Source organism: Hypanus sabinus, chromosome 14 (genome assembly GCF_030144855.1).
Source record: "Hypanus sabinus isolate sHypSab1 chromosome 14, sHypSab1.hap1, whole genome shotgun sequence".
Taxonomy (NCBI): domain Eukaryota; kingdom Metazoa; phylum Chordata; class Chondrichthyes; order Myliobatiformes; family Dasyatidae; genus Hypanus; species Hypanus sabinus.
This window is the reverse complement of record NC_082719.1, coordinates 92,870,931-92,892,678: the sequence shown is the minus strand read 5'-3', so window position 1 is coordinate 92,892,678 and position 21,748 is coordinate 92,870,931. Positions and strand designations below refer to the sequence as shown.

At 39.7% G+C, this 21,748-nt stretch overlaps 1 protein-coding gene across 1 annotated transcript in view; it reads right to left on the bottom strand.

Moving 5' to 3' along the window:
- The window catches only part of LOC132404992 (complement C1q tumor necrosis factor-related protein 3-like), a 36,306-nt gene extending 18,072 nt beyond the window's left edge, over positions 1-18,234 (bottom strand). The window contains exons 1-3 of the mRNA XM_059989653.1: positions 17,201-18,234; positions 12,412-12,526; positions 2,176-2,330 (exon numbers count right to left, since the gene is read on the bottom strand). Of these exons, the coding sequence (XP_059845636.1) occupies positions 2,176-2,330; positions 12,412-12,526; positions 17,201-17,500 (570 nt within the window). The 5' untranslated portion in view covers positions 17,501-18,234. The remainder of the gene's footprint in view (positions 1-2,175; positions 2,331-12,411; positions 12,527-17,200) is intronic.
- Between the last annotated feature and the right edge of the window lie 3,514 nt (positions 18,235-21,748).

Genomic DNA, 21,748 nt, shown 5'->3' with positions numbered 1-21,748 from the left:
AATCCTATGGTATTATAAGAAAGATACTGGCATGATTAGCAGAATGGCTGACAGGCAGGAGGCAATGAGTGAGATCAGAAGGGGCCTTTTCTGATTGGCTGCCAGCAACTAGTGGTGTTCATCAGGGGTCAGTATTGGGACCATTACTTTTCACATTAAAACCATAGAACCATAAGCACTACAGCACAGTACAGGCCCCTTAGCCCTCCATGTTGTGCCGACCCATGAAATCCTTAAAAAAAAGTACTAAACCCACACTACCCCATAACCCTCCATTTTTCTTTCATCCATGTACCTGTCCAAGAGGCTCTTAAATACCCCTAATGTTTTAACCTCCATCACCATCCCTGGCAAGTCATTCCTGGCAATCACAACCCTCTGTGTAAAAAACTTACCCCGATGTCTCCCCTAATCTTCCCTCCCTTGTTTGTCAATGTTTGTCAATGATTTAGATAATAGAATTGATGGCTTTGTGGCAAAGTTTGCAGATGATACAAAGATAGGTGGAGGGGTAGGTAGTGCTGATGAAGCAATGTGATTGCAGCCGGACTTCGACAAATTGGAAGAATGGGTAAAAAAGTGGCAGATGGAATACAGTGTTGGGAAATGTCAGATAATGCATTTTGGTAAAAGGAATATTAGGCAGACTATTATCTAAATGGGGAGAAAGTTCAGACATCAGAGGTGCGGAGGGACTTGTGAGTCCTTGTGCAAGACTTCTAGAAAGTTAATTCACGTATTGAGTCTGTGGTGAAGAAGGCAAATGCAATGTTGGCATTTATTTCAAGGGGAAATAAACATAAACGCAAGGAGATAACACTGAACCTTTATAAGATACTAGTCTAGCTGTACTTGGAGTATTGTCAACAATTTTGTGCCTCTCATCTCAGAAAGGAGGTGTTTCATTCGATCAGTCCAGAGGAGGTTCACAAGATGATTCTGGGAATGAAGGAGTTAACATATGAGGCGCCTTTGGCAGCTTTGGGCCTGTACTCACATAAATTTAGAAAAATGCTTGGGGATCTCATTCAAACCTATGGAATATTGAACGGACCAGATAAGGTGGATGTGGGGAGAATGTTTCCGATGGAAGGGGTATCCTGAACTAGAGGGTGCAACCTTAAAATTGAGTGGCGACCTTTTAGAACAGAGGTAGAGAGGCATTTTTCTAGCCAGAAAGTAGAAAATCTGTGGAATGCTCTGCCACCGACTGTGGTGGAGGCTAAGTTCGTGCATATATTTAAGGCGGAAGTTGATCGTTCCCTGATCAGTCAGGGCATCAAAGGATATGGCAAGAAAGCATGTGTATGGGGCTGACTGGATCAGTCATGATGGAATGGTGCAGCAAACTGAATGGCCTAATTCTTCTCCTATCTCTTATGGTCTTCTAGACATCGGTGAGGTTTAATTTGGAGTATTGTGTACAGTTTTAGTCACCTACTCACGGGAAAGAAGTCAATAAAATTGAAAAAGTGCAGAGGAAATTTACAAAGATGGTACCAGGACTTGAGGGCCTGAGCTATAGGAAAGGTTGAATAGGTTAGAACTTAATTCCCTAAAGCACAGGAGAATTAGGGGAAATGTGACAGAGATACATAAGATTATGAGGGGTATAGACAGGGTAAATACAAGCAATCTTTTTTCCATTGAGCTTGGGTGAGACTAAAACTAGGGGTCATGAACTAAGGGTGAAAGGTGAAATGTTTAAGGGGAACTTCTTCACAGAGAATGGTGAGCATGTGGAATGAGCTGTCAGCGCAAGTGATGGATGCAGGGTCAATTTCAACATTTAAGAGAAATTCGTATGGGTGCATAGATGGGAAGGGTATGGAGGGCTATTGTCTGGGTGCAGATTAAGTGTTCAGCATGGAATAGAAGGGCCAACGGACCTGTTTCTGTGCTGTACTCTTCTATGATTCTATGACTATGAAAAGAAGGATTGTTTGTACAATGCCTTGTAAAAGGTTTCAGCTCCCAACCCTTTGTTCAGATAAGTGACTATTATAACCAGGGGCTTGAGCAATTCAACTGAGAATTTTTATTTGTAAACCAGATGCTCCTTTTTTGATAGTAGAGCCCTTTAAAGCTGTATATGGACTGATTTATTTTGTGTATGTTTTACACTATGCATTGTAAAACAGTATGCTGCTGCTAAGACACTAATAATATTCTTACCTTGAGTTCAGAAGGAATTCCAGCTTGTCCCTTCTCTCCTTTAATTCCTTGAATTCCACGCTCTCCTCGGGGTCCCATGTCACCTTTATTTCCTTGAACTCCTTTTGTTCCCTCTCGTCCTGGGAGACCATTATTTCCATTGTTTCCATGGTTTCCTATTAATTCAGGAAATCATTGTTTTATTTATTCGTGAGCTTGTAGAATAGTAGTGAAAAATGATACCAGTGTAAGTATCCCACAAGGATTGAAATACTAAACTCTGTATGATTTAATTGATAGTCACCCAACTTGTGGAAATGAGCCACAAGAACTAAGAAAGGTTAATCAATATGAGTTTGTGCGTAGAAAATCACGCCTCATGAATTTGATCAACTCTTTTGAAGAGGTGACCAAGAGGATTGACGAAGGCAAGGCAGTAGACATAATCCACACGACATTGGCAAGGCCTCTGACAAGGTCCCACACAATAGGCTGGTCTGGTGGGTGAGATCACATGGGATCCAGGGTGAACTAGCCAACTGGATACAAGATTACTTGGTGGTTGGTGTCAGAAGTTAGGGGGAGAAGCCAGAAGAGTGGGTTTGCAAGGGATAATGATCGAATAGTGTAGGATATTTGATGAGCCAGATAGCCAAATTCAATTCCAATGTTGCATGGTCTTACAAAATGGTTCCCTAGTATGATAACATGGATTCTTGACCTCACAATCTACCTTGTTGTGACCTTGCACCTTATTGTCCATGAGCACTATACTTTCTCTGCACTGTACCACTCTATTCCACACTCAATTATTGTTTTACCTCGTACTACTTCAATGCACTCTTGTTATGAATTGACCTGCTTGGACAGTATGCCAAACAAGTTTTTCACTGTAACTCACTACATGTGATAGATTTAATATAGGGAAGAAAATAGCATGTTCCCAGAGGATTTGAACTCCTGAGTGAAAAAGTACCCTCATCATCATCATCATCATTATGTGCTGTGTTGTCTGATGTGGGTGATCGTGGTCGTCCATTGTTCTTGTGGAGAAGACCCTCCTCACACAGCTGTTCTTACTCTTTTCACTTGCCATGACCATGACTGGCTTGGCAAATGTTTCTACAGAAGCGGTTTGCCATTGCCACCTTCTGGGCAGTGACTTTACAAGATGGGTGTCCCCAGCTGTTATCAATACTCTTCAGAGTTTGTCTGCCTGGCATCAGTGGTCGCATAGCCAGGACTTGTAATATGAACCAGCTGACCGGGGGTGGGGGGCGCTACACAGGTGCCACACCTTGCCTAAGGATGACCTGTGACCTTCAAGCTAAAAAAAAGGAAGGAGCACCTTACACCTCTTTTGGTAAAGACATATCTCCAACCCACCACCCAAAAAATGTGTCTTACCATCCTTATATTGGCTCTAGATTCTATTTTTTATTTGGAGATGATACACAGCAAGAAGCTCTTCGACCCAAGGAGTCCACACCTTCTAATTACATCAACAGGACCAAATAACCTCGTTATCTGTACACCTTTGAAACATAGGGTTGGTTGGAGCACCCGGAGGAAGCCCACCTGGTCATGGGGAAAACATACAAGCTCCTTACAAACTGCAGCAGGTGTTGTACCTGGGTCACTGTACTGACCCTTTTTGGCTGTGCCGAAACATTTTTCTGCCTAATCCCACTGACCTGCACCTGGACCATATCCCTCCATACCCCTCTCATCCATGTACCTGTCCAAGTTTTTCTTAAATGTTAAAAGTGAGCCTGCATTTCACCACTTCAACTGGCAGCTCATTCCACACTCCTACTACTCTCTGGGTGAAGAAGTTCCCCCTAATGTTCCCTTTCACCTTTAACCCATGTCCTATGGTTTTTTTTTCTCCTTAGCCTCAGTGGAAAAAGTCTGCTTGCATTCACTCTACCTATACCCATCATAATTTTATACACCTCTATCAAGTCTCCCCTCATTCTTCTAAGCTCCAGGGAATAAAGTCCTAACCTATTCAACTGTTCTCTGTAACTCAGTTTCTCAAGTGCCGGCAGCATCCTTGTAAACCTTCTCTGTGCTCTTTCAACCTTATTAATATCCTTCCTGTAATTCAGTGACCAAAACTGCACACAATACTCTAAATTTGGCCTCACCAATGTCTTATACAACCTCACCATAACATTCCAACTCTTAAATTCAATACTTTGATTTATAAAGTCCAATATACCAAAAGCTCTCTTTACTACCCTATGTTAAGCACCATGCTACTGTGCCTCTCCGATGAGATGATATCTGAGGTATCGTGTACAATTTTGATCACCTTCACAAAAAAGTAATTTGATTACTTTAGAAGTGCAGAAAAGATTATTTTCCAAAATAAAAGCACAAACTCTGATGTTGGAATTCCGAAGTTAAGACAGAAACGGTTGGGGGAAAAAGGATTCAGCAAGTTGACCAGAATCAAAGAAAAGAGAATCACTTATTATCGTTGGTGAGTGTCCATACCTTTGACAGCTGACTGTTACACTTTTTGCAGATAATGACGGATCTGCTGAATTTTCCATAATTTTAAGCTTGTATTTCTTTTCCTCTTGCCCTGCACATTATTTTCCATCAAGTTCAAAGTTGAAAGTGTTTGCCTAAATCCTTTTTGAAAGGTCCATGCTTTAAAGATCATACTACAAAATGCTGGTATCTATAATTATATAATTCTTAATATCAAACCGGCAAAGTCAATTTTTTAACAGGTAACCTTTAAAATTCCTTTGAAGATGAGCCTTGGGCTTCCTGCTCTGATTCTGTCAGAGGCTTCGAAGCCTTCCTGTTCAGATTTAGATTCAGATTTATTTATCACGTGTACATTACCATACATCATTTGCATTAATGACCAACGCAGCTGATGTTGTACCGAGGAAAACCCACAAGTGTTGCCACACATTACTGCCAATGTTGCACGTGCACAGTGTTTGGCAGAACAACACAGACCACAACAAAACAGAATGCAGCAAGCAATAAAACAACAGCAGCAAAACAAGCCCCTTTCCTCCCTCCCATTCACACAACTAGTACTCCAACTCAACAACACTGTAATTTTCTCGAGAGCATCTGTGTCGGGGTAATTACAAATATATGGGACGCTGCAAATGGCTCTTCCTACATTATTACTTTAGTTTACTCATTACAAAATGCATAAATTGCTGGCACTTTCAGTTTTATGGTCCATCCCTAACAGATCCATGAGAAAAATAGTTTTCCAGGCCTTGTGACAGGTCAATTATGAGTAAGTCTGGGATCACACTTGGGCCAGTCCAAACGAAGTTAGCCAATATCCTTCTGAGATCTCAAGTCACACTTTGTGCTGTCTCTGCAGAAGCTCCCAACCCAGCACAGGTTTTAAAGGGTTTTTTTCAATGCTTCCAAATATCTCCGCAGATTAGACATACTTAAAATATTTTGAAGTGTTCATAACAAACTAAAAATGATGTATTTACTTAAAATCACACAAAACCGCTGGTGATCAAATCATTTTAAGATCATTATAAAACAGTAAGGCATTTGTCAATATCTTACATGCTTATTAATTAAAAGTGGGTCACCTTTTTCAGGTCAACGGGGTCTTGCTTTGACATGCCAGTGTGTGTGCTAGAAAATCAAAAGGCTCCACCACTCTGCAAACTATTAAATATCCCTTGGATTCAATGGTGAGTCCAAGAGAAGAGCATGAGGACAGATTTACACACATCTCCAGTGTGTTCCTGACTTCTGTGTTGCAATCAACAGGAACAGAAGCAAGCAACGAGCTGCAATTGGTACTTTGCAGATAGGTAATTTTTTGCAATAGTCTAATGGTTCCTTAGTCACCTTCAGTGAGTTATCATTAGAATTTAACCATTTACTCTCCAACCTGAAAAAGTTACTCCTGATTTACTCGCTCTCTGTTGATGCTGCCTGCTAAGCTGAGTATTTTCTGCATATTTCAGGTCTCTAGTATTGATCGCGATCATCCTTTTTGGTTACAGATTTTCTTCAGATGCTTGAACACAATTTCCAAAGTTGGTGGCTCAGGTTCAGATTCATTTACTTAGCACATGTACATCAAAACAGACACTGAAATTGTTGACAAACAACACAGCCTCAGGATGTATCAGTTTTACAATAAAATAAAGGGAATTACAGAGACATGAGAGTAGAGCTTGCCCAGGTGGATTGGAGGAGGATACTGGCGGGGATGACAGAGATGCTGAAGTTTCTGGAAATCGTTCACAAGACGCAGGATAGATTTGTCTCACAGAAGAAGTTCTCAAATGGCAGAGGTAAGGAACTGTGGCTGGCAAAGGAAGTTAAGGACTGTATAAAAGCCAAGGAAAGGGCATATAAGGTAGCAAAAGTGAGTGGAAAGTTGGATGATTGGGAAGCTTTTAAACTCCAACAAAATACAAATAAAAAGCTATAAGAAGGGAAAATTTGAAATATGAGGATAGACTAGCCAATAATATAAAGCAGGATACCAGAAGTTTTTAGTTATATAAAGAGTAAAAAGGAGGTGAGAGATGATACTGGACCACTGGAAAATGATGCCAATGAGGTAGTATGGGGGACAAAGAAATGTCAAATGATCTTTCAAGTATCACTAGATTCTGGAGTGACATCTGAATCTGGAGGATTTCAGATGTCACTCCACAATTTAAGAAGGGAGGACAGCAAAAGAAAGGAAATTAATGGCCAGTTAGCCTAATCTCAATGTTGGGAAAGAGTTGAAGTCTATTATTAAGGATGTGGTTTTGAGGTACTTGGAGACTAATGATAAAATAAGTCACGTCAGCTTGGTTTCTGTAAAGGGAAATCTTGCCTGACAAATCTTCGAGGAAATACCAAGCAGGGTGGACAAAGGAAAGGCAGTGGATGTTGTTTACTTGGATTCTCAGAAGGCATTTGATAAGGTGCCACACATGAAGCTGCTTAACAAGATAAAATCCTATGGTGTTACAGGAAAGATACTGGCATGGATAGAGGAATGGCTGGCAGGCAGGAGGCAGCAAGTGGGAATAAAAGGGGCCTTTTCTGATTGGCTGCCAGCGAGTAGTGGTGTTTCTTGGGAGTTAGTATTAGGACCACTACTTTTCACATTATTTGTCAATGATCTAGATAATAGTATTGATGGCCTTGTGTCAAAGTTTGCGGATGATACAAAGATAGGTGCTGGGGTAGGTAGTACTGATGAAGCAATGCAATTGCAGCAGGACTTAGACAAATTGGAAGAATGAGCAAAAAAGTGGCAGATGGAAAAGAGCGTTGGGAAATACGTGATAATGCATTTTGATAAAGAAACAATAGATTGGACTATTGTCTAAATGGAGAGAAGTTTCAAACATCGGAGGTGCAGAGGGACTTAGGCATCTTCGTACAAGACTCACAAAGGTTAATCTACAGGTTGAGACTGTGGTAAAGAAGGCAAATGCAATGTTGGCATTTATTTTAAGGGGAATAGAATATAAAAACAAGGAGATAATGCTGAGCCTTTATATGACACTAGTCAGGCCACACTTGGAGAATTGTCAATAGTTTTGAGCCCCATATCTCAGAAGTGATGTGTTGTCATCGGAGAGGGTCCAGAGGAGGTTCACGAGGATGGTTTTGGGAATGAAGGGGTTAATATATGAGGAGCTTTTGGCAGCTTTGGGCCTGTACTCACTGGAATTTAGAAGAATGCAGGGGGGATCCCATTGAAACCAACTGAATGTTGAAAGGACTAGGTAGGGTGGATGCGTGGAGGATGTTTCCTGTGGTTCGGATATCCAGAACTAAAGGGCACAGTCTCAAAATTGAGGGGAAAACCTTTTAGAACAGAGGTAAGGAAGAATTTTTTTTAGCTGGAGAGTAGTGAATCTCTGGAATGCTCCGCCACAGACTGCAGTGGAGGCCAAGTCCATGGGTATATTTAAGGTGGAAATTAATTATTTCCTGATCAGTCAGGGCATCATAGGATATGGCGAGAAGGCAGGTATATGAGATTGAGTGGGATCTGGATCAGCCATGATGGAAAGTCAATGCAGAATCGATGGGCTGAATGGCCTAATTCTGTTCCTATGTCTTATGGTGCTACATCCTTGCAAGCGTTGCCACACATTTGGTTACCAACGTAGGGTTGTGTGTTTAATATTTCAGTAATATTGTAAATAAGTTGTTTGATGAAGCATTCTTTGTAAAAATAATTCTTTACAGTTTATATGTAAAAATACGTGAACGGCATACATTATCGTGCCACCACATGGTAAGTGCGTGCCTCGCTAAACAGAAAAACTGAAGTGAACTCATGTTATTCCTGGCTCTGCTGCTTTCTTTCAGTTAGTTTTATGTTTTGGAGCTGCAGAACATAACATGTAGCACAATGCACCATGTAGCATAGTGACTGGCAGAATGTTGTTCCAGCTCAGGGTGTCCTGGAATTCGGAATTCAATTCCAGCACTGCTCAGTAAGGAGTCCCAATATGTCCTCTCTGTGGAATGCATGGGCATTCCCTAGGAGCTCCGGTTTTCTCCGACAGTCCAAAGACATACCAGATAGGTTAACTGGTCATTGTAAATTGGCCCATTAGGTTCGGGTTAATTGGAGTTAAGGGGTGGTGTGGCTCAAAGGGCCAGAAAGGCCTATTGTGTGCTGTACTGTTAAATAAGTAAATGTTCGGCGGAACAACAATGAACAGCAACAACAACAGCATCAAGACTAAACAACAACAAAGCAAGCCCCTTTCCTCCTTCACATCGAACCCCCAACCCCAGGACAGGCTGTCCCCAGGTCTCAGCCTCCACTGAACGTGTGGACTCACAGACACCAGGCCTCCAACTTCCCCAGTAGACTCAAAGACTCACAGACCCTGAACTTTAACCCTATCCACTGTGGACGTTCTCTCTTCTCCCCCTTCCGTCAAGCAGAAAAGATAGAAAAACCTGAAAGCACATACCATCGGGCTCAAGGACAGCTCCGACCTGTTTTTATAAGAGCGTTAAATGGTTTCCTCGTACGATAAGACACACTGTTGACCTCACATTTTACCCCACAATAATATTGAAACTTAGTATTATTGTTTACCTGCACTGCACTTTCCAGAGATCCCACCTCTCCTGGAAGTTCCGGGAGTCTCCCGCATATTGATAGCGGCTCCCTGATGCCCAAAAATCATAAACAATATCCTGGGGGGGAGAGAGAGGAGAGAGAGGAGGAGAGAGAGGGGGAGAGAGAGGGGGAGAGAGAGGGGGAGAGAGAGGGGAGAGAGGGGGAGAGAGGGGGAGAGAGGGGGAGAGAGGGGGGAGAGAGGGGGGAGAGAGGGAGAGAGAGGGAGAGAGAGGGAGAGAGAGAGAGAGAGAGAACGAACGCACCATGGCAGAGTGTTCCAAAAACAAATAAAATTTAAAACATATTTCACCCCAGACAACACTACAGTGTACCCCTGCCTAATAGGGGTCAAAAATAATGACAGGGTTGCTCACTGCACTGTTTGCAAGAGTGACTTTTCTATTGTCCGTGGTGGGTTAAAATTTAAAAGACATGTTGAGGTGAGTTTAACAGGTGTCATTTGTTCATTAGCATAGCTAATATTATTTAAACTAGCTGGCTAGCTGCTAAGGAGCTACTCTATTGCAGACAACCCACCTCTCCTGCAAATTGATGGTGCTACCGCCCTGAAATGAGTTTTTGCAGGTTGGGATTCTGACTTTCTCTGTAGTTGTTACATTTTATTCTGCACTCTATTATTGTTTTATCTTGCTCTAGCTCAATGCACTGTGTAATGTTTTAATCTGTATAAACAGTATGCAAGTCCAGCTTTTCACTGTATCTCAGTATGTGACAATAATAAATTAATTCCAATTCTGTTTATCCTTGTGCAGTCCAGCATGTAAAATGCGGGAACATTGACCATAAAATTATTAGAACATAAAACATAGAACATTACAGGCCTTTTGGCCCGTGGTGTTTTGCTGACCTGTTAACTCACTACAAGATCAATCTAATTCTTCCCTTCTACATAACTTTTCATTTTTCTATCACCCAGTGTGAAGGGAACATAGAACACCAAATTGTGTATTACTTTGTTTAAGAAAACAGACCACTCCAATCTGTTTTGATAAACAGAGTTCAGATTACCAGCAATAACAAATACATACTTCCAACTTGTATATGTTAAGATAAAAGTTAATTCAAGCAGGATAAATTAGTGCTAATTAAAGTAGAAATTCAATTCACGGATGGTGTTGCTGATGGAACTAGGGTTTTATGCCTATTTGTGGTTGAGCAGATCTTCTTTCCACATCTACTAGGTGATTTCAGAAGGCATTTACTAAGCCACTAAGTCATTTCATAAGGCGGTTAAAAGTCAGTCGCATTTGGTTAAGGAACTGTTAATACAATTCAGAGTAGATAAGGGTGGAAGTTCACATTCCTGAAAAACTTTCATAATCCAACAGGATTTTACATTGTATTTGACAGCTTTGTGGTTACTTTTACCTGTACTTGCTTTTTTTCCCAATTTTGTAAAACTATGTTCAGATCCTCAATTTATGATTGCAAGCTTTGCACGATTCAATTTCATGCTCTGCCTAGACTATTAGCCTAGGTCTACGGATTGTCTGTCTAGTCACGTAACTACTACAATGCTAAAGGTTCAGTCTGCTTTTTTAACAAATGTCAGAAGTTGTGCATGTTTTCAATAATGTTTTCATTCTGTAAATACATGGTACCTGTTGTTATTGTTAAAAATCTCTGGTTAATTTCAATGCCACCGCTCAGTTTCTTTAATTTGCACAAAAAGACGATAGGTGTGAATATTAACTTGAAAATATTTGTTAAAAGAAATTGCATATATCAGACACTCCATCTTGTCTAAAGAAAGAAATAAAGTATAATTCTTACTTCACATTGACCATCTACAAGCTAACAAATGTAATCAAATTCTCAAAGTCAAATACTGTGTAATTTTATTTCTTTTCAAAATTTTTATTCACTTTTAGATTGTGGGCATTGCTGCCAAGGTCAGTATGTGTTGTCCTTCCTTGAATGCTTATCAGATTATGATGCTGATCCATGTTGTATTCTTGTGGTAATTGAACATCCAGTTTGAATGGTGTTTGCCAATAGGGGTGTTTAAGAAACGGAGCAAATAGGATAGGGGAGTTCAAGAAGCTAATGGATAGACATATGACTATGCAGAATCTCAAAGTCAAACTGGACTTATCATAGTCAAAGCAAGTTTATGTCAAAGGATGTACAGTATATAGTACATCACCATACATTACCTTGAGATCTATTTTCTTGCAGGCATTTACAGGGAATTAAATAAATACAATAAAATTTATGAAAACAATACACTAACAAAGACTGTCAAAGAAAGCAAAATGTAAAAGAAGACATATTGTGCCATAAATAAATAAACAAACAGATAGATAAATAAATTGGTCGACAGGTAGTGAGAACATGACTCGTAGAGTCCTCAAAAACAAGTCTGTGCATTGCGGAATCAGTTCGGACTTGAGATGAGTGAAGTTGTCCATGCTAGTTCAGGCTGTAAGGTAATAACTGTTCCTGAACTTAGTGGTGAGCGTACTAAGGCTCCTGTACCTCCCTGGTCAATGATAGTAGGAGTAAAACATAGAAATGTACAGCACTTTACAGGCCCTTTGGCTCACAATGTTGTGCTGACCATGTAACCTACTCAAGAAGCTACCTGGAATTTCCCTACCCGCATAGCCCTGTATTTTTCTAACCTTTTTTTCTAAACTCCATGTGCCTTCTAAGCTGCTTGATGAGGGTCCATGGTAATGGATGCTGCTTTCTCATTCCTTGTAAGCTTGCTCTGTGGTGGGGACGGCTTTGCCTGTGATAGGTCGGGCTGTGTCCACCACTTTCGCTAGAATTTTCCATTTTTGGACGTTAGTGTTTCTACACCAGGCCATGATGCAAGCAGTCGGGGTATTTTGCACTGTGCATCTATAGAAGTTTGTCAAAGTTTTAGATGATGTGCAGAATCTATGCAGACTTTTAAGAAAGTAGATGCTTTGTCACGCCTTTTTTGTAATGATACCTACATACTTGTCCAAAGACATATCCTCTGATATGGTAATGCCAAGTAATTTAGAGTTACTCATGTCTCCCTCTGGATGTGGAAGGATATGGATGTTGTGTGGGCAGAAGGGATTAGTTTAGTTAGGAATCTGAGCACTTATTTAATAAGACTATAGCCGAAAAAGGTGGAATGAAGAACTCACCTGGAATTCCAGACTGACCAGGGGGACCAGGCCAACCCCGAGGACCAGGCTCTCCTCGGTAACAGCAATGGGTACATTCTAAACGAGAAGGCCTATCCACAACCTCATGTTGTTCCTCAAAAAGAGAAAATTCATTTTTAATTTGCAAGTTTACTTCAGTAACAGCTTAAATTAATGGTAGAAGCATGACACTAGACAACTGATCTGACTTTAGGATAACAAGTTTCTGTATATGATTTGTTTTATCGTGATTCTCGAGGAAGTGCATCCCATCTCTTGGTGATTGACCATGGTGGTGAGTTGCATCAACACTACGTTATACTGACAAGGATCAAGTCTAGAATTAGATGAAATGTTTGATAATTCTGGGTCAGTACTTGTTGGAGTTCGGAGGCATGAGAGGGGATCTCATTGAAACCCATCGAATATTGAAAGACCTAGATAGAGTGGATGTGGAGAGGATGTTTCTTATAGTGGGTGTGTCTAAGACCAGAGGGCACAGCCTCAGAAAAGTAGGATGCCCGTTAGAAGGAGGAATCTCCTTCTAAGGAGGATAAGGAGGAATCTTTCTCGCCAGAGGATGGTGAATCTGTGGAACTCATGATCACAAATAACTGTGGAGATCAAGTCATTAGGTATATTTAAAGCAAAGGTAAATAGACCCTTGATTAGTAAGGGCATTATAGGTTATGGGGAGAATGGGGTTGAAAGGGAAAGTAAATCGGCCACGATGGAATGGTGGAGAAAACTCAATGGACCGAATGCTCTACTTCTGCTTCTATGTCTTATGGTCTTATGACACAATTCAAAACGCAGGGTGGCTCTGTGAAGGTAGAGTTAAGGTGAATCCTTTTCTCTCAGAAGACTCTTGGAACAATTCATCCAAGGGCAGTGGAAGCAGAGTTTTTGAATATTTTAAGGCAAAGCTGATAAATTGTTAAGAATGAAAGGGAGAAGGAGTACTGGCAGGACTGAACAGTTGACATTACTAGCATACTATGGTTTTATTAAATGCTGGAACAGGCCTGAAAGGATGAGTAGCCTCCTCCTAAATTGTATCAACTCTCAGTTGCCACTTTATTAGATGCACCTGTACAACTGCTCGCTAATGCAAATAGCTAATCTGCCAATCATGTGGCAGCAACTCATTGCATAAAAACATGCAGACTTTGGCAAACGGTTATGATATTGTTCAGACCAAACGTCAGAATGGGGAAGAAATGTGATCCAACTGGCTTTGACCGTGAAATGGTTGTTGATTCTGGACGGGGGTGGTTTAAGTATCTCAAAAACTGCTGTTCTCCTGGGATTTTCACACCCAATAGTATCTAGAGTTTGCAGAGAGTGGTGTGAGAAACAAAAAGAAAACATCCAGTGAGATGCATTTCTGTGGGCCAAAATGTGTTTATATTCAGAGATATCAGAGAGAATGACCAGGCTGGGTCAAGCTGGCAGGAAGGTGACAGTAACTCAAATAACCACACCTTACAACAATGATGTGCAGAAGGGCGTCTCCGAATGCACAACTTGTCAAAGCTTTGGATGGGCTACAGCAGCAGAAGTGCATGGTGTATTCTCTTTGCTCCTCTTAGAACAGTGTGCAGTTCCAGTGATAACAGAAAGGAGCAAATGCTTAGCCCCAGCTATGACAAGCAATGATGACTTGTTTTTTTCTCACCCTGCCAAGGCAGGAAATATATTTAATTCACTGAAATTCTGTCAGTATTCTGCCATAAAAAGCTGAGTGCGGAGGCTGCCAGAGTTATTTATTAAATTAAGCTGAATAAATGTCTGGGAGAATGCAGATTTAAACCTAAGCTATCTATGTTCTATAGGATAATCATAAAAAATATTGTAATTGATGTTTGTTCTGGTTATGGATGACAGCATCGAACTGCAGCTGCTGTGACATTATGAGTAAAATAAAGCGGAAAGGCTGACTGCAAACTGAGTGTATGTCGGTATGTTAATGAACATTGCCAGAATTTGCTGCAGAAACAGTGTAGGTACAATATTTGCTTGTGTGAATGTATAAGTTGGCTAGCAACTTATGAAAAGTAAAAGGAGACTGCCCTGCCATTAGCTTGCTGCTTGTGTTATATTGATGCCAACTTGTCTTTATGCTTTCCCAGGAATTTCAAAGGTCATTGACCTCAACATTGACTCTATTTCTCTTAATTGCTCTCTGATCTAAGCATTTCAAACATTTACTGACTTCATTTGTTTCAGCAAGTTCCTACGTTTACACCTTCAGTTTGCCTCAAAAACAGTTAACTCCTGTAGATAATTCTGGAAGTGCCCTTTCAAAGTCAATGTTCAGTTAGTCACAGTGCCCCAGAATGTGAACACTTCAAAGTGTGAATTTTCATTCTGCTGTGAATTTCTGAATTAAATTAAAAAATCATAAATCTGACTCAGAATCAGATTTAATATCACTATATATGTCATGAAATTTGTTGCTATGTGGCAACAGTACATTGCAATACATAATAAAAACTGTAAGTTTCCATAAGAAGAATATATGTAGGTATGTATATTCAAATGCTAAATTAAATTAGTGCAAAAAGAGAGGAAAAAAAGTAGCAAGATAGTGTCTTGCTACTTTTGTCCAATGTCCGTTCTGAAAACTGATGGCAAAGAGAAAGAGCTGTTCCTGAATTGGTGAGTGTGAACCTTCAGCTTCCTGTGTCTCCTTACCTGTTTGTAGCACTGAGAAGAGGGCATGTCCTTGGTGAAGGGAGTCCTTAATGATAAACGTCACTATTTTTTCAGGGATTGCACCTTGAAGATGTCCTTGATTTATTCTTTTTTTCATTCTTTGTCTGGGTATTAATCCAAACTTATTTTCCCTCTGTTTTCCTTTCTGTATATGGTTTGACATTTAATCCCCATCAGGGAGGAGGCTATGTAACATCTATGCCAGGACCACCAGACTTAAAACTAGTTACTTTCCCCAAGCAAGGTGTATGGACCAGTGCTCAGATGAACAGGGCATAGAGGGATATGGAATTAATGTAGGCTAGTGGGATCAGTGGAGTGGACATGCAGAGGACATTCCAAAAGTGGCAGAGTTTAAAAGCGCAAGGCGAAGCCTCATGGCCGAAGGACATCTCTTTGGAACAGAGATGGAGAAGAATTTCTTTATCCAGAGGGTAGTGAACCTGTGGAATTCATTGCCAGGTACGGCTGTGGAGGCCAAGCCATTGGGTATATTTAAACCAGAGGTTGATAGGTTCTTGATTAGTAAAGGTGTCAAAGGCTATGGGGAGAAAGAAGAAGAATAGGATTGAGAGGGATAATGCATAAATCAGCCATGATCAAATGGCAGAGGAGACTCAATGGGCCAAATGACCTAATTCCGCTTCTATGTCTTATGGCTTTATGGTCTTTTCGATAAGTGTGATGGTCAACAACCATATGATGGACCAAATAGCCGAATACAATGGTGTAAAACTCTATGATTCTATAAGCACATCTGTAAGTGTAATAGACATCTGACAAATCAATTGAATGCATTAAGGGTTCACAATTATATTAGTTTCTCTTCATTGCCATTTCATATTGGATAAACTTATGACAGATATTTAACCCAATTTTTATTTACAAATAAGCAGACAACATCAGTGATGCCATGTTTAATGTTATCTTCATTACAGTTAGGAAGTAATTAAAACTCTGCAATCATTGTGACAATAGTACTCATAGGAAAAATATTACCCTGATTAAATGATATAGCCAATTGAATTACACCCCTTTAGAGGGAATTATATTGACTTCAGGAAGATAAGTGTCAAAGAATCTGAAGCAATGTGAAATAGAAATAGCTCCAATACATTTAAAAGCAGCAGAATGGCCTTCCTCAGAATTGTTTGACCTTCTTGAGCAAAATAGAGTATTGATTCAAATCAATATTTTGTATGTAGGTTCATGCTGAAGACTAGGATTAGAATAACATTTTATTTAATGAAGTGCAATTATATTTTACTGAGACAAGATCATGTTGGCTAATGGCAATATATCTGCGTAATTTTTCAGCTAACACAATTTGCATATTTTATATCTTAACAATTGAACAGTGTTTGCAGGAATCTTTGTTCAGCAGAGACCCTTGTGTGCTAAATCGCCTCAGTATTATCTTTTGAAAAATGTCATTAAGACAACTTAAGCAGAGAAAAAATATTAGATAGCAACATGGCTGAACTTTTTAAGAACTGGTATAGTGGCGTTTGATATCTTTACCATTTTTTGAAGTATTCATAGCCTGATATTATTCTGATTTGATTAAACAAACATTGCACTTCATCATATAAACTGTTTCAAACTGAGGCTGTGAATAGATAATTATTTTTAATTCGAACATTTATCAAAATTTCAAAAATTGACCTCATGAGCAAGCATAACAAATTTAACAGAGTAGTTAGGAGGAAAAATATCTTTAATATTTTCCTGCCCCAAATAGAAAAATATGCACTCAAATTATACTTCTAAAAAGAATTAATTAAAGTTTAAACGACTATTCAATCTAATCAGGATTTTATTTAATTAATTATTTGATTTGATTTTATAAGCAATCTAGCAAGTGGTCTTAAAGCAAATAATATATAAAGATGATGCTTTTTTTCTGAGCAGAAGTCTTTGTGAAAATTCAGGATACAAGAAATGCAAATGTTAACAAAATTTCGACGAACATTTATTATCCTAAAATTCAATGCATTTCAGTTTAAGCAAAGCGAAGTCAAATAGCCTCAGGCTTGCAACTATCTTTGCATATAAAATCAGATCTGAGTACCTGGATGCTAACAGAAGTTGGCTGTTCTATCACCTTAGTTTCAATTTTTTTTCTTTTCGGCTTTTTTTGATTTTTTTCTGTCTTGGCAGCTGCTGATGGTCTGGAATCTACCCGATTTTGGTGGTTCTTAGCTTCGGTCTGTTGGTTCTTTAAATACCTGGAAGTGTCATTGTTCTCAACTACTTTTGTCAAGTTTGCAATAATGTTCACGCTCACCTCCGAGTATTCTTCCTGGCATAGGCAAAATGGAAGGAAGAAGAAAAAGAGCAGGGACCAGCATTCAAAAGACTTCAGCGGCATATTCTATAGGTTGGAGCCAGCAGCAAGGTGCCAGTTCTATCCTCGAGACAAATACAATCCCTTCGAGTTCTGCACCAGGCACACAGCTTTATACTCCTGTCAGCTCCTGGTACAGGAAGTGGAAACCAGCTAGTGATATAATCTCTCAGCTGTGATCAGTAAAAAGTATGAAGAAAAGTGGTTCACATTACTCAAATGAAGTGTGACTTCTTCATTAGTATAACAGATTCAAACAAGGAGGTAGACTTTCATGGATTATGTCAATCCATAATTGATAGCTCCCTTGAGTCACTTCTTCGGTATTAGTTTTTCATATAATTCTTGGAATAGGTCTGTTTCTGTTCAAGTATGAAAAATTCAGTCAAGAGTGAGAAGTTGTGACTAATGTGGAACTTTTCTAAATGGAAGCATGTGGTAAACATATTAGGCAATTCCCAAGGTGGGAAATGCATGGTTGACTTTTTAGCAGCTATTAAATGTACAGGAAATTTATCAACCGAATTACGTATTTCAAAGGTAAATGAAGTAATTTTCAATAACCTATAATATTCAATCATCTAATTGATTGTTTGAGATCTTGACTTTTCTTAAAAGGCTTTGCATTAAAATGGGTTGTATAATGGAGAGAAGCAATAAGCAATTCCTATTTTCATTTCAGTTCATATAATTAATGGAGTTGAACTGGTGTGGAATTCAGAGACCTTTGCCAGTCAGTGACTCATTACAAAACCAGACATTATGTTATATATAGAAAAAGATAGAACATTTTTGGTCAATGAGAACTAAATTGCAATTTGAATTCCTTGCGCCTATAAAATTAAATTTTGGAAATGTTTGGGAGCTATATTAGGATATGTCTGCTCCTCATTAAGGATTGAGATTTGTGTTCAGGTGCAAACCCTTTTATAACTTCACAGGAGAAGGAAGAGAATATTTCTACCAGCTCATAAGGTGACAATGACTCTGAAATTTTGAATCCAGATCCTATCAGATAAGAACTGAAAACAGTTACATTGTCTCTTTCTGCTCACTTTTGTGCAAGAGTGGCCTCATTTTTATTTACTAGAGTCAAAGTTCAAAGTAAATTTATTATCACATATATATATAGCTAAGATTTATGCAACTTGCTGTATTTGTCAAAGTGAAGCAGGAGTGAGTTTGTTAATCTGGTAGGAGCAAAAGATATTGGGAATGGTGCAGGTGGAAAGCAGTGAGATGGGTGTAGGACAGGTGGCAGAGAGGAAGTGCCGGGGCAGGGGGTCGGCACAGGTGCAGACACACCCAGCCCTGAGACACCAGACAAGGTTATTTAGTTCCAAACAATTGGTTTATTGATCATTACAGAATGGCTCTCCTGTGCTTCCCACTTTCTCCCTTCTCCCTTCCTCTTTTCCCAACTATGATTCACCTTCCTACCCTCAATCCACGATAGAGACACATATCAGAAACAGGTTTATCATCACTCGCATATGTCGTGAGAAGTACAGAAGTACAGTGCCATACATAAAATTACTACAGTACTTAGACACTCTAGATATATATGACTTAGACTTTTATATAGTTCCGTATATTGTGTCTGTGCAGCCACCTGTCAATTAAATAAAGGCACACTCACGAGAGATGGCTTTAACTGGTGTAATTACATTTCAGTGAGAGAGAGAGAACAATGCACATGTGTATACAATAGTGTAAGCGCAGGCAACAGATCAATATAGTGCTAAGGGGGGGGGGACATTGTTCTAAAAGAAATAGATCCATACATTAAACTTTCTCCCCCTTTAGATTAATGCAACATAAACTGTATATGCACAAAGCATTCAATTTCCCTTTCATAAACCCATATTCCAAATAAACATACTTCCACAATAACAGTCCATAACTAACTTCACAGTTCTAAAGGTTCAGTCTATTGGGTGAAGCTCTGTTTCTTTCAGGATAGCACCTCTGGAATCGTGAAGTGGCACCAGGTTTGGTGAGAGTCTTGCCTAAGACAACATTTTTGGTTTCCAGTGTCATGTTGCTGTCAGTAACATCATCATTGAGAGCTAAGTCCAGTAACTGTAAAGTGTCTTGTTGGATGGAGTCAACTCAAGTGTGTTCTTCAATTGAGCATCCAGTATCTGGTCCACATGATGTTTTCATGTCTGATCTCCAACATCCACTGTGTACATCAGTGGTCCAGTTCTTGTAGCTATCCGACCAGCTGTCCTCTTGTCTTCCCAGTAATCATGCACAAGGATTTCCAGTCAGATCTTGAAGCTCCCTGCTGCTTCACTTGACAACTGGCTGAGCTGCTTATTCTACACTTGCCGTTTCAGGACGTCTATACCTGGCCCTTTGAGTCTGTTCCACCATTTCATCCTGGCTGATCCAGTTTTCCTCTAAGCCCCAATCTCCTGCCTTCTCACCATATCTCCTCTTGCCCTGACCAATGAAGAATGTATCAATCTCTGCCTTAATGATACATGAAGACTTACCTCCACAGCTGTCTGTGGTAAAGAATTCCACAGATGCACCACTCTCTAGCTAAAGAAATTCCTCCTCATTTCCATTCTAAAAGGATGCCCTCCATTCTGAGGCTGTGTCCTCTGGTCAGAAACCCTCCTCTCAAAGGAATCATCCTCTCCACATCCACTCTATCAAGGCCTTTCACCATTTGATAGATATAAGACATTGGTGAGGCCCAATTTGGAGCACCATATGCAGTTTTGGTCACCTACCCGCAGGGAAGATGTAAATAAGGATGAAAGACTGCAGAAAAAAATTTTCAATGATATTGCCCAGTCAGAAGGACCTGAATTTTATGGAAAGATTAAACTGGTTATTTTATCTTTATATATAACTTTATTTCCTCAAATGTAGAAGATTGAGAGGAGAATTGATAGGGTATACAAAATTATGAGGGGTATAGATCAGGTAAATGCAAGCAGGCTTTTTCCACTGGGGTTGGTGGGACTACAACTAGAGGTCATGGTTTAAGGGTGAAAGGTGAGAAGTTTAAGGAGAACACGAGGGGAAACTTCTTCACTCAGAGGGTCGTGAGAACGAGGAGTGAGCTACCAGTGCAAGTGGTGTATGTGAGTTTGATTTCAATGTTTAAGAGAAGTTTGGATAGGTACATGGATGGAGGGCTGTGGTCTTGGTGCAGGTCGATGGGAGCAGACAGTTTAAATGGTTCAGATGGGACTACTGTATATGCGCTGAAGAGCCTGTTTCTGTGCTGTACTTTTCTATGACACTAATACTAAATAATTAACACTGGTAGCTGACTCCAGTCCTGGTGTGGTTCTGAAAGCATAGTTTGAAATAAATTCTTACTAGGCATGTCAATATGGAATAGATGAACTTTAAAGCTGTCATTTTGTAAGATGTTTCTCATAAGTGTATGATTTGTTTACCTCTTTTTCCTTTTTGTCATTTCATCACCGCCTTTCACAACAAATTGATGATTTTTAGAACATATTAAGGCACCTCCCTTTATAAAAACACATTTTCTAAACTGTTCTGATAAAAACTACATAATGTTATCCTTTGTGTTCAAAACTCATTATTTCATGCAGATGTAAGTGCTTGCAAAGCAATGTGCAATAAATCATGAAGTGAAACTCTTAGTTTTTCTTGAGTCAATCAATAAAACATAGAAAATACGCATAGTGGCCACTTTATTAGATGGCACTGAATGTGTGTTCATGGTCTTCTGCTGCTGTAGTCCATCCACTTCAAGGTTTGATAAGATGTGTTCAGAGATACACTTCTGCATGTCACTGTTGTAATGTGTGGTTATTCGAGTTACTGTCACCTTCCTGTCAGCTTGAACCATTTATTCTTCCTCTGCCCTCTCTCATTACCAAGGCATGTTTGCCCACAGAACTGCTGCTCACTAGTTTTATTTTTTTGTTTTTCATACCACTCTCTGAATATGCTAGAAACTGTAGTGCGTGAAAATCCTAAGAGATCAGCAATTTTTGAAATACTCAAACCACCCCATCTGGCACCATTAATCAAAGTAATTTCAATCACATTTCTTCCCAATTCTGATGTCTGGTCTGAACCTCTTGACCATGTCTACATGCTTTTATGCACTAAGTTGCTGCCACATGTTTGTCTAATTAGTATTTGCATTAATAAACAGGTGTGAGTCCTATTTCAATATTTAAGAGAAGTTTGAATAGGTACATGGATGGTAGGGGTATGGAGGGCTTTGGTCCCAATACAGATTGATAAGAGTAGGTAGTTTAAATAGCTCAG